The 13,467-nt window shown below is 36.4% G+C and overlaps 1 protein-coding gene across 1 annotated transcript in view; it reads left to right on the top strand.

The window, feature by feature from the left end:
* Positions 1-13,467, top strand: part of TGFBR1 (transforming growth factor beta receptor 1) — a 35,047-nt gene that overhangs the window by 2,948 nt on the left and 18,632 nt on the right. The window contains exons 2-4 of the mRNA XM_041427468.1: positions 4,128-4,379; positions 4,757-4,999; positions 10,956-11,186. Coding sequence (XP_041283402.1) covers positions 4,128-4,379; positions 4,757-4,999; positions 10,956-11,186 — 726 coding nt within the window. The remainder of the gene's footprint in view (positions 1-4,127; positions 4,380-4,756; positions 5,000-10,955; positions 11,187-13,467) is intronic.

A 13,467-nucleotide genomic window follows, 5' to 3' on the forward strand; every position in this document is an offset into this window, starting at 1 on the left:
CACTTATAATACCACAAGAGAAGTATTTTTTTCAGCAAAATGTTGCATTTGGGTACTGCAGCTCTTTGTCTTTCTTTAATTTGTAAAGCTAAGACATATATTATTGAAGTGTTAACAATATAAAATTGTTAATTGCTTGCAGTAAGATGTGAGTTTGCAGTTTTTAGAGCACCCCACAAATTTTAACTTTGGTACTGCTCCTTGTTAGCATCCTTTCTTTGGAAGCCGATGTCTCAACTTACAATTTCCAACTAAAATTCTTTGGCTGAAGGTGGTGTTCTGCACTAGACTGTCTGGTGGAAGTAGTGATGCAGGATGTAAACACATGTTATGTAGTTATTCCTAGTGTTTTATGTAACTAAAAAAAGTCTTTCTGCAATTTTCTTTCTTCAGAAAGACAACAGATACAAAAAAAGACTGTTTCAGTAGGTAACAGTCTGGTTTTGGTACAGATTTGTAACAGTTTTGTGGTTAGAGTGTACTTAATTCTCTGTTCACATTTTGTGTATAGTGTTAATATCTGAGCTCCTGGGAGCTAGCTGATTTTAAGTCGTGTCAAGCTGCATAATTTCAGGGTTTCATTTATGCAGCCAGCTTGCTTTACCCTCACTGGGGGCTTTCCAGACTGCAACATTCATGCAAGAGAGACTTGGTAAATGAAAGGCAAAACTGTCAAACTCAGAGTTTGAGCAACTACACAAGTAATGGTATTCAACACAAGATGTTAATCTTGTGGTATGAGATACGAGAAATATGCTGTTGATAACTTGTATGACATGATAATGTCATAATGCACACACCCCCACTTTCACAACAGCATTGTCTCACTGTTTATTTTAAGATGGTCAGTCTCAAAAAGCAGAAATTACTATGTAGAGTGGTAATGGTGCAGTGACAAAATGCAATGCACAAGGAGCTACATTGCTGTGTTGACCCAGTTTCTGCTCTTGGCTATGTCCCTGATTGTCTGTATGACTTCCAGTGCATTTGTCTAGCTATTTGTACTGTCATATCCCCAACCTTCTATCATTTAAACAAACATGAACTTTCACTAGTTGGTAGTGGAGTTTCATGCTAGTTGTTTCATCCAAAAACTCTTACAATAATTTAAAAAAATATAGTTCTCTGCCAAGGACAGACATGATTGAAAACTTTTTTACTCTTCTTCAGTAGTTTTGAAAGTGTTTTTTGTGGTAGTAGATTTAAACAGTGTTTACCAAATGCATTGAAATGTGTTTTACCTGAGAGATTACTGGCTCTGGAAGATCAGCTTACATCAGAGTTGTCCGTTTCTCATCCGTTTCTGTTGTCATTCAATACTAGAAATGTATGTATTCATTAAAGTGAACATGGAAATCTGACTGGCTTCTGTCTGAGTTTTTAAAATTACTGTAACATCTCTTTGGGAATAACAGAGACTACTTGGATGAAAAGCAAAAAATTCTATCTCTAAGAGGACAACAATATGGGATTTTGTTTTTCTTTTATATCAGCTATAAGTGAAAACACTTCCTTATAGGAATTAAGTGATGTAACTATAGTTGGTCATTGACACCTCATGCTGATGTTAAATCTCATTTATGATGTGTTTGTGTAGTTGTAGTTTATTTTATTTGCACACAGATAACTGGAGAATTGAGAGGTGGGCAAGGATATTCCAATTCCTTATTTCTGCCTTCTGGTATGGATTGTTGCTGAAGATGCTGAATTACTCTACCTTTTACTAAAACGTGGAAATTCTACCGTTACTTGCTCGAGTTGGAAGGCATGAAGAACTGTTAAGTGGCCAGAGTAGGAAGGGGGCTGAAGCATTTTTGATGAGTTGTTGGGTTTTTTTAAGAGTGTGTCCACTAGAGAGCAGCAGAAACCTGTATTGCTAGAAGCTTTGCTATTCAGCTGATTAGGCATTGTTTTCCCTTCTTATGGGAGGGGGAGAGTAGCTTCAAAAGGGAGTAGTGATTTATTTATGCTGAGGAAATCATTCCGATGTGTGTGACAGTGAATTGTGTCTCGTCAGGAGACGAGAAGATAGTGGCATCCAACCAGAACAAAAGTGTAGATTTTATCAAATTGCACTAAGTGGGAATTCTGTAGCAAAAGAGAGGTGGGAACAAAGTGAATGAGGAAGATAGGACACAAAATGCTTTATTTAGTCATGGTTGGAACAGTGTGTCTCTACAGCCTCACATGACGAGGAAGATGAATAAGTGTAACAAGAACAACCCAAATGTAATTTTTCACCTCAAGTAACTTGGCCTCTGCACAGTGACTCCATGTAAATATATCTCACTCAATATCTGTCTCTTGCTGTAGGCATTCAGATGCATGTGCAGTTGTGATAAGCCACAATTACTGTCTAGTAGAAAAAAGTTACAGATTAAGCAGGTGAGATAAAGGTGTGCTCACTTTAAAAGTTGAAATAGTGTGTGTAAATATTTTTGGAAACTTTTAATGGTTTGTATATATTGAAAAATATTTGTTCAAGCATGAATTACCAAAGGGACAGCAACATGAAAATAAATGTTACATTTTCTTGTAGTTAAACTCCGAATAATAAGACTTTCCTTACTTCCCTGATGAGGCAGGGAAAGGTGTGCAAAAAGTGATGCTGTTAAGCTTTACCTTCCTGAATGCCAGTTCTCATTTCATCTACCTTCTAATTATTTTCTTCAATAATCTTCATAATAAAAAAAAAAATCAAATCTCATTTGTAGGGTTTTCTTCCTCCCTTTTTCTGACTGGTCTGTGTGCTGGTGAATCTCTCTGAAACAAGGTTATCTTTCTATACTGGGTCCTAAGAATTTGATCAGATCTCTTCAGTAACAGTAGAAGATGATTGGCAGCGATGTGCTTTGATTCAAAATCTTGGGGGAAGGGGATGTTTTAAGAGGATGTTTCTCAGGATTCAAACTTTGAGATTACATACATATGTATTTGAGATCAGATTGCCATTTATTTAAATCCATGATAACCAGTGACAGAGAGAGGTGTAAAATCTAAGGCAATCCATGTGGTTATATTAAACTTTTGAACATAGGTGAAACACCAGATTTCATATTTGGGGGACCTTTTGATTGCCACCTGTTAATCCTCATCCTTTTGGTGAGCTTTTGTATGTAGCCTTCAAAGAGACTATTTTTATGGCTCAGGACATTTTTTGCTTTTCGATCATAAATGTTGAAGATTTTAAATTTGTGTAAGTTCTGTATTTTAATTTTTCTGTGTGCATGTACACAAGTTCTAGGCCAGCTTTTGCTCTTCACAGTTGAACAGGTGGATCAAGATGTGTTGATATTGTTGCTCCTGCACCGTTTTCTGCATAACTTTGGTGCAGGAAGGAGTGCAGAAAGAAATTAGAAGTTGTAGTCTTCCTTCTCCAAGAACTTCTGCAATGTGAAGAATGAAGCCTGATCATCATAGAGTGATTAGCCTGTCATTCCTGCTTCCCTCCCCATGCTCTCTCCTTTACTATTGCAATTGATAGCTTTAGTAAATCACCACCTTGAGTAATGTAAGAGAGTGTTTTTGTGTGGCTTCATAAATAACAAGTCTAAACCACATTCTGCTTCTGTGAAAGGATCATGCAGGGTTTGGTTTTTCATGAGGATTAAGCTGGTATTTGCCCTTTTGGCACAAAATGGAAACTATCAAGTAATGCATAACATACTAATCTTGGGTAACCAGCAGCATCTGATTTGGCACTTACTCAAGCTGTACCTGTGGTTATTGTCAAAAAAAAAAAAAGGCATCATTTGTATTTGGTTTGAAAATAGCAGTCTTGCATGCGGTGTTCTTTTGAAAGTCTGGAACTTTTGTAGGAGGAACTGTAGTGGTGCTTCTTTACCTGTAGGAACAGCTTGGATTTTAGCCTTTGTCTTTTAATATATTATTGTGTATACAGACATGACTTCAGATCTAAATTTTACTTTCTTCTGCTCATCTCCCAATTTTATTGTCCCACTGAAAGGCCTAGTAGCATTGTTGTTTTTTTTAGTGTTGCTGTTCTGTGTTTATGTAACCAAAACAGCCTCCTAGCATTCTGAATTTGTATTTCTTTAGTCATTCAAATTGCTTCTCAGCTCAGAACATGTACCCATACTAACATTAATTTTTTTTTCTCAATACAGAATTGGAGTGTTACTGCCAGCTATGTACAAAAGACAACTTTACGTGTATGACAGATGGAGTATGTTTTGCCTCGGTAACACGAACTGCAGACAAAATAATGCGCAACAGTATGTGTATAGCAGAAATTGATCTGATTCCCCGAGACAGGCCATTTGTTTGTTCCCCCTCCACCAGAGATGGAGTCCATACTGTGTCTCATTGCTGTAACACACCTCTCTGCAATAAAGTAGAACTTCCAATTCCAACACCAGGTAAGGGGGTTGGGATTTTTTCTTTTTTTTTTTTTTTTTTTTCATTTTTTCAAACAAAATTCTGTAAGAGTGGAAGTGTAGGTAAATTTGAAGGCCTAAAGTACACCTTAGATTCTGTAAAGACAGTTTCATGATATTTGAACAAGACTCCTTATCTTCTGGATAGGGATGTTAGGGACAGTTTTGAAGACTTAAATGAAAAGTGTAAATAAACACACTGCTTTTGTCCTTTTTAGTACTTACTTTGATTCTGAAAAAAGTTACTGTGCAAAAGCTTTAACAAACGCATTAAAATAATTTGAGTATCACTGTGGGATACTATAAGTTTAGTATAATAAAAGGAAATTAATGGTTTTATCATTTTCTTTAACTTTCAGGCCCTACTCCAGAAAAAACAGCTTCTAACCTAGGACCTGTGGAACTGGCTGCTGTCATTGCTGGACCTGTCTGTTTTGTCTGCATTTCACTGATGTTGATTCTATACCTTTGTCATAATCGTACTGTAATTCATCATCGTGTGCCAAGCGAAGAAGACCCTTCACTGGATCGTCCCTTTATATCAGAAGGAACCACTTTAAAGGATTTAATTTATGATATGACAACTTCAGGTTCTGGGTCAGGTAATGTGACATTTCTAGTAGTAATTACTCTATGCTTAAGAGCCTTGTAAGACATCTATTTTTTTTTTTAATATTGTCAAATCTACTTAAACTTCTAATTAACAGGAGAAAATACTAGAAAAGCAACTTCCATGTACATTCAGTTAACATCAGTGGAGATTGAATGTGTAGAAATAAGTGAAGAAAAAGAATCACTGAATTGTTGCTGCCCTTCCTTATAATTCTCAAAGCAGCCTGATTTATATGAATTATATAATTCAGGGAATATCACAGTCATCTATTGTAAACATTTTGTGTTCTGTAGGGCTGTCATGTACCTTTTTTGTTCTGTTCAGCCTATCTAAACAACCATCTTCTGTGGTTTTTAGATAATTTTGTAAAGGGTATTCTTTAGCTTGAAATTGAAAAAATAATTGTAGCTGTTGGTGTATGAAGAATATTCTGAGTTAATATTTTACCAGTTTTTTCCTTACAGAAGATATTTTTCAATTGCAAATAGCATTTCTGTATATAGAATGGATGCAATATGCAGACCATGTCTGATCAATGTCTGTCCCTTGATTTTGTGGTTTTTTGTTTTAATTCTGACTTGAAGAGGTGTTACTCTGGGAAGATGAGGCATTAGTCTGTTCACTGCATAGAGTTTCAGCTATTGTAACTCTGACCATTAATTGCTTATAGGATTATGGTGGTCTGTGTCATAGAAATGTAGTTTAATAGGTGTTGTTAGGGGATGATGTGCCAGGTAAATCATTGCATAAATGAATTGATCTTTGGTCTGTGTTAGGGGGGAGACATCAAATTGTGTACTGCAACCTTTTACCAACCTTCTACTATTTAAAATTTAAATAATTTAATATTGAAAATATTTCCTACTACTTGCAAACATATGTGTTGAAACATCCATGCCCTTTCAGAACGCTTTCTACAAAGAAAGACTGGTGTTTGATTCTCAACTGCTGTATCTTTTTTTTCCCCAGAACTGGAAAAATTTTAAACAACAAAACCCAAGCATCTAGGTTGTTTTTCTTTTCCAAAGACAGTAACTGGTAAAACTGTTTCGAGTCTATTGCTTTGTCAGTAAAATCAATGTAACTTGCTGAACATGTTTAAAATCTAGATCAAAAATTAATTTTAGTTATGTCCTTTCTAAAGAATGTGAGTTTGCACTAGATGTGTAGGTCGTTATGTTTCAGCTGAGAAAGCTGTTGTGTGTTCAATAAGATTTGATCCCGATAAGGGTGAGTTGCTCTCTGGTTAGAGCTAGAGTTTTAGTAATTTGTGTTCATATCCATTTTCTCATTTACTAACAGATGATGAAAGTGGTTACTAGAACTTCCAATATATTGGGCTAGAGCTTGATAAATGCAAATGCTGGGCTTAGGTCTCTAGTTGTGTTTGTTCTAGGAGGGATATGCAGTAGTCACAGATATAGATAGCATAGAGGAGTCAGAGATTCACATATCATGGAATCCAGAAAGGTTTGATATATAACTGTTACACTATTAGAAGTGTAACACTCTCTACTTACTGTCTGTAGATCTGGACTTTTCCCAAGGAAGGCTGAAAAAAATTTCTAAGTAAAATTCAAACTTAGTTGTTAATTGGTCTTTTCATTCATTATCAAGAATAATCCTCTGTTTTTTCTTCTGGCCTTCTTACCTGTAGTGATTCCAAACCTCTCTTTTTGTTTGAGAACTCTGGAAGTACTCCATCAGAATAAGCTCTTGAAAAGCAGAGAATCCAAGTTGAAAGAAACTTATGATTATTCCTCTGGAGCACATGGCTAGAAACTACTGACCCTTCCCTTGCCTATTTGCAAATTACCCTTTAAGTAAAAGGAGCATGCTAGGGAATTGCTAAGCTTTCACAGCTGAATTTAGGGCACTCAGGCTGGTCTAGACTCCCAGAGCACCTGCCCTACTATGGTATTTGAACATTGGCTACTGGTGGATGCATCCAAGGAGCAAAACCAACAAATGTGGTTGAATTTGACATATCCCTAAGGGAGCCTCTTCACTAATTTGCTTTTATGCTTGAAAGGCTGTAAAACAAGGCTGAATGTTTCCTTAAAAGGAATCTTTTAACTTCAGCTGTGGTGAGTTCCATGTTGTTGAGCTGTTTGTAAGACCAGTATTAGTCTTACTTAGTTTTCTCTACTTCACTTTGATTATGACAGTGAAATAGGAGATGCTTCAGGTTCTTATTTTCTGTAACATTGGCATTGTGTGTATTTGCAATGACTTGTGTCACTTTGACTCAAAATCAGTCAGTCAATGCCTATACAAATTCACAGTGCCCTAGCACTTGAATTGATAACTTTTGTGTGTCCTGAAATACGCCTGCAGCATTTGAATCTCATGTAAATGTGTATTTTAGTCCAGACTTTGGGTACAGCACATTTAAAGTTGAGAAGACTGTACCTTTATGGAATATATTGGGGGTAGAGAAAAGGGTCTCCAAAGGGAGAAAAGTCAGTGCTTAACCCTGTCAGAAGCTGAACTGTCTGAAAGGGATGATGTTGGGACAAGAGGTTGCCAAAACACAATGGAAATATACAAAATGGGCAAAATAATCCAGACCCAAGAGGCACAGCTAAGGAAATGTTTAGTTTGGTGATGCAAAAGCTATGTTCTGCTCTTAAATTCATGCTGAGAGACCAGAAAAGCTCATAGTAAAATAAAAAAGATGCTACCAATTTTGTTAATTCAGTATTCTCTGATGAGAAGTGTATAAAACAGAGAAATAATCAGAAGTCTAAAAATGACCTTCCTATTCAGACCAAAAGGGAGTAGGATTCATTTGCTGTAATGATGCTAAAGCTGCTATTAATTATTCGGTCTTGACTTAACATTAGTGTTGCCATGTTGTTCCATGACGAACCAGACCTGAATTAAGGAGATACTCCATGGAAGAAATTAATGAAACATCTAAAATAGACCCTTCTGGCAAAGCTACAGCTTCTAAGAGAAGGATTTCAAAGCCTCTTGGAGCTGAGAATGATTTTCAGATCATGATGCAGATCTCTAAATATCAACTACATATTGAATAGACAGATGGGGACGCCCATCTGTTACTGTCTTAACTCACAAATGACGAAGTCACTTAATTACAAAGGAGTAGGAAGAATTGCCAACAACGAGGAGAAGCTTTGGATGGTGTTGGTAGGCAACTTCCAGCAGGAACTTACGCTATTTAGAAATCTAAAGGGTCACAGAAATCAATGCAAAGTTGAGTCAGTTGAAGTGAATATAAAGCTCCTTAAAAACTATTTTGCAATTCATACAAGCTTGAAGGGAATAAGATTTTTCACAGTTCATGGAGTGTTTTGGGTTTTTTTATTAGTCATCAGAGGAAGTCTTCTCTATAGAGACTTATGAACAAGAACAAAATTCTAGCCCCTACTTTTGTTGGCTACCTGTAGTACTCTAGAACTTACTTTCCTGAATTATCCAATTTAGTTACAAACTCCTTATGCATTGGAAAGTCACCGCACTAATCAGAGTACTCTTAATATATGGAAAAGAAAATGAACTTTCTTTTTTTGTTAGACTTTCAGAAGGATTGAGGGTACTTTATGATATAAGAAAATGATAATGAAGGTTTCAGGAATAAGTTGGGTGACCGTGGTGTCAAGGATGACCTAAATACAAGGTGTCAGACACTAAGCTGCTCTTGAATTTAATATGGGCTCAAATTTTCTTGTTCTCCTGATTGGCAAACTGGCTATCATCTTTCTTCATGCACAGTTAAAAGAAGGTGTATCCAAGAGGTTGGAGTACAGTTATGCCCAATGTGTATGTGAAAGGATGAGGCTGTAGCTGTCTCCTGTGAGATGTTTTTCAGGCAGTCTGGTTTACAGTACAGCAGTTGCTCAAGTTCCTGGTGATACAAGGCTGTGTATCTTCTATAGCAAAATGAGGAAATTGCTCAGTTACAACAGAAAGTCTGTAATGAATTGCTATGAATGCAAGATAAATATGGATTCCAATCTTCTAGAAGAAGCAGTAGTAAGGGCAAGATTAGCTTCAGATAAACAGAAGCAAGTTGAATCTTGTAAATATTGTAAAAATAAATATAGGAGTAAGTGGATACATCACAGTAGGGTTTTTATCCTACAGTGACATGTTAATGTGCTTATTGGGAGTTTGTAATGTGAAATTGAAATGCGTTCTGTCTAGAGGGTGTAGAGGTTAGTATATGTTTAGCTGATATCCTTGGATATATATGTTAAATAAGGAGAGATGTCTATAAAAGGTGGAGGAAGTTGAGAGTAGTTCATCTGAAAGTGGGAATATACAAACAGTTTTGTGATACAACTGTATGGCCTATCACCCATTTCAGGTACACAAAATCAGCTAGTATTTGACATATGCATATAGATTTTGCGGTAGTGCATAAATTCTAAGGAAGAAACTTTCTCTGACAATCAAGTAAAATTTTACATTTTGAGGGTTTAGTTTGATCCTGTGGTTGTTTTCATCTGGCCTCTTCTGCATTTCAAAAGTCTGTTTATAAGGAAAGAAGATTAGGCTTCTCAGAAGAGCTTCTATAGTTTGGGCATGCAGCACAATTCACCTGAGGACTATTACAGCAAAAGTTGTAACTCTCAGTAAAAATTATTACAACACTTGACAATGATTAAATTGCTGATGTGGTGTACACTTTTTTTTCCTTCCTGTCTTCATGTAGGTATGTTGTCAGCATAGACCATGCAGAAAATTCCTGTAGGTCTAAAATTTTTGAGGAGGTGTTCTGAACACTGCAGTGTTCTAATTTGCTCTTCTCAGACTGAGACACAAGCATGGTGATGCTGCCAACCAGATTAGATGTCTTTCTAGTGCTGCTGTTAGCAAAGACTGTCCAAAGGTGGACAAGAATTAATTATCTGAGCTATTAGTTGGATTTATTTTTTATAACATAAGGAAATGCAGGTGTTCTGTCAGATATTGGAACAGTGATTATAGAATAACAGATTGCTTTGTCAAGTATTTGGTTAAAGTGAAATAATCCTGTACCAAAAGAGCTTATCTTAAGCAGATAACCTGGCTGATGTTTTCATCCTACAGTGTGGTGTCAGTGTAGAATCCAGTGACAAGCCCTGCAGTTACAGCAGGAAAGATTTAAAATAAAAAAAAAGACCAACCTGGTTGAGAGATGCCAGTGCTGCTTGTTGTATGAAACTACTGAAGTGTACTGAAGAGGTGCTCTATATTGAAAGCATGTAAATGTTCCAAAGCTATAAAACCTTGATGAATGTAAACATTTTTCTAAATTATAATTACAGTGGGATGCACAAGAATGGCCTGTAAAGTGGGAAGCTTGCGTTACAAGGATGTTTTCCTATTTTACGGTGACTGAGGATTATTAAGATGCTTGGCACACTTGGGCATGAGTATGGATTTTCACCAGTTGGTGTTGCTGATAAGTAGCTAACTTAGAAATGGACTACCTAGTGATAAGCCAAGTAAATTAACCAGTAGCAAAAGTGCTCTTAAATTGCTTTGCCAGGAGAGGTATGGGCAGATCCTTTTTCCAAAAATAAACAAAAAAACCTCACTTTAATCACTAACAAGCAACCCGAAAGAAACCCCTAAACCTGGGTTTAATCCTGACTGCTTCATCATTGCTTTTTTTTTGCATTTAAATAAAACTTTAAGTCTCAGCAAGTGACAGCATTCCTAACTGAAAGAAAGTTTGTGTTGTGCTTTTAACAACCATAGAAGTAGTTTATAGCATAATCTCCATGAGTACTTATTAGCTGACCTTTTAAGAGTGAAGGCAGAATCTTACTTATGTGCTTCCTAGCAGCCCTCAACAAGCAGTTAAAATCTTAGAGAGTATGTTCATTTTAAGAGAAATACCCTAATAGAAATAGGATCTTGTATTCAGTGTGTGGGATAAGTAGTAATTCTGTAGTGTGATATTTAAGGTAAATGTAACATCTTCTTTTTAGGTTTACCTTTACTTGTGCAAAGAACAATCGCAAGAACTATAGTACTTCAAGAAAGCATTGGTAAGGGTCGCTTTGGAGAAGTGTGGCGGGGGAAGTGGAGAGGAGAAGAAGTTGCTGTGAAGATCTTCTCTTCAAGAGAGGAACGGTCATGGTTTCGAGAAGCAGAAATTTATCAGACAGTTATGCTACGCCATGAAAACATTCTTGGATTTATAGCTGCAGACAACAAAGGTTGGTGGCACTATGAATTTGTTTTGCTGATTCTGCATCTGGTCAGAGTAGACAGTGCATGAAGGAAAAAAATGCTGTGAGGATCCATTTAAGAGTAGCAAAAAATAGTTTTGTTACTGCAGGAGTTCAGAGTTTGGCACACTTTTCATAGGTTTAATGAAGGAAAAAGTACATTATCTCTTATTTTGGAAGAATAGGCTTTGTTTAAATTTGTTTAAAATGCTTTGGTATCAAAAAAGAGGTGCCTTATCCTGTGAGCCCACACATCTGCTGAATACTTGTACCTGTTGTTACCTCATAGCCTAATAATATAGATGTGTGGGACTGAAAGAGATCATGTCTCATCCTGTTGTCCTCATATAAAGTAGGAGATACCAGATTTATTCTTAAGGCTGAGTTATAAGATGTTATTCTTTTAGAAGTCTGATTAGAAAATCTATTGCAAAACTGGAGTTAATGATTTGTTTTTAGTAGAAAAAAACTATACCTGCTTCCTGAAGCTCTCCTGATAAGCCTTTAATCATCCAGTTAGAGGAACCATTTTTTCAACTTTGATTTGCTGTGATTTCGGACAGATTAAAGTTTCTTGGATTTTTCTGCAATTCCAGTAAAGAGCTAAGAATCTGACAAAACCCAAGTTTTGAGTTCCTTTCATTAAGAGGAGCTAAGATATTAAGATGCTGTTTCATTCAGTTATTTTCATCTGAAATTGCATGTTTCACCCCGAATGCCATTTGACTTTTTTGTGAAGAAAGCATTAACAGAAAATTCTGTCACATTAGGGAGGAGTCAATAATTCACACACATGCTGAATTTTTAAAAGGCTCTCAGTTTTGAGGGAAATTCCTAAATGGTTTTAGTGAGGGTCAAGTATATGTGTAAAGTGCTTATTAATTACAATTAGATGAATTTCAAGTTTCTATATAAATCTGTAGAATAGGAAGAGAATCCAAGAGATTGTGCAAAACACTTCTCCAGGAAAGGGTCATGTAAGTTAACTTGCTCCTAACAGATATTTGTGCAACTTTTTATCCTCCAAGAGCTTGCAGATCAATAACATACCAGGCAACTTTTTCCTGCAGCTTACTATGCTTACCATGAGAAACTGTCTTATTTTCATGCCTGGAGTTGTATTTGGTATTACCAGCACCTGCAAGAGCTTGAGTTTGCTCTGATTGGCCTAGGGGAGTGAGTATCTGGAGTTTAAAATTAGATCAGCTGCATTAAAGCCGTAAATGAAGAGCTATCTCTGCAAAAGCTTTAGCTTCTATTTCTCATTTGAAAGTATAAAGAATATATTGTAATAGCATAGTTGTAACTTTTCACAAAATCATCTGTAAGTATACAAGTGTCTCATTTTGCCTGAAACCTCCAGGTAGTTTGTCCCAAAAATACATTTGACTGCTGTGAAGAGGAGGTATGAGGAAGGTTTCCTAAATGGGTGGGTTTTTTAAATAATTTCTTCCTTGCTGGTTTATGTTGCAGATGCTATAGCATTTGACTTAGTCATCTTTAGTTTCCTTGTAATATGATACAATGTGATATGAAATAGTTTGTTTTTTCTGTTAATATGCTTTATGCACAAAGAAGAAATCCTTAACTGATAGGTCACAGCATTATTTGAGGTTTTAGATCTTCAGGGTAAGGCTCTTGTATTTTATTGAGAGCTAGTTGGTATCTGGTTTTTGAAAAATAGATAAAATTGTGCTTTGAAAATGCCACTATTCTTGACTGTGTTTTCTAACAGTATTGCTGTCTGAGCAGATGCAGAAATCTGTGTTGTTGTTTTTAACCCATCAGTGCAGAATTAATTCATAGTATAACCTTCTACGTTCTCTCAATGAGGAGATATATACACACAATTTGCTCCCTGGGCTAAGAATTCAGTCCTGAATATTAAAGGAGGTTTAATATTTCAATTCTTGTTTAGAATACTTCAGGCCACCTGTATCCCATTAAACGAGAGAGCATAGAGGGACCATTATGGGGGTAGTTCTCCCTGTTTAGCAGGTGCACTATCATGGTACTCCAAAAGGAGAAGGTGTATCACAGCATGGCTTTAGAACAATGACTTAAGAACACCAAAGTGTTCCAGTGGCTTAAGGAACAGTCCTTCATTGTAGATGCTGGTGCTGACTGATGAATGTTTAGATGGTGCCAGGTGCAAGATTATGTATTCGTTCACAGCAGTAATGTGTATGGATGGTTTGCATCCATTTCTCTGTAGGGCTGACTTTTGAATGTATTCAGGAGTTACTACAGTGTAGCTGGAGTGCACAAA

The sequence above is a fragment of the Onychostruthus taczanowskii genome, unplaced genomic scaffold, assembly GCF_017590055.1.
Source record: "Onychostruthus taczanowskii isolate IOZ18803 unplaced genomic scaffold, ASM1759005v1 scaffold115, whole genome shotgun sequence".
NCBI classification, from domain to species: domain Eukaryota; kingdom Metazoa; phylum Chordata; class Aves; order Passeriformes; family Passeridae; genus Onychostruthus; species Onychostruthus taczanowskii.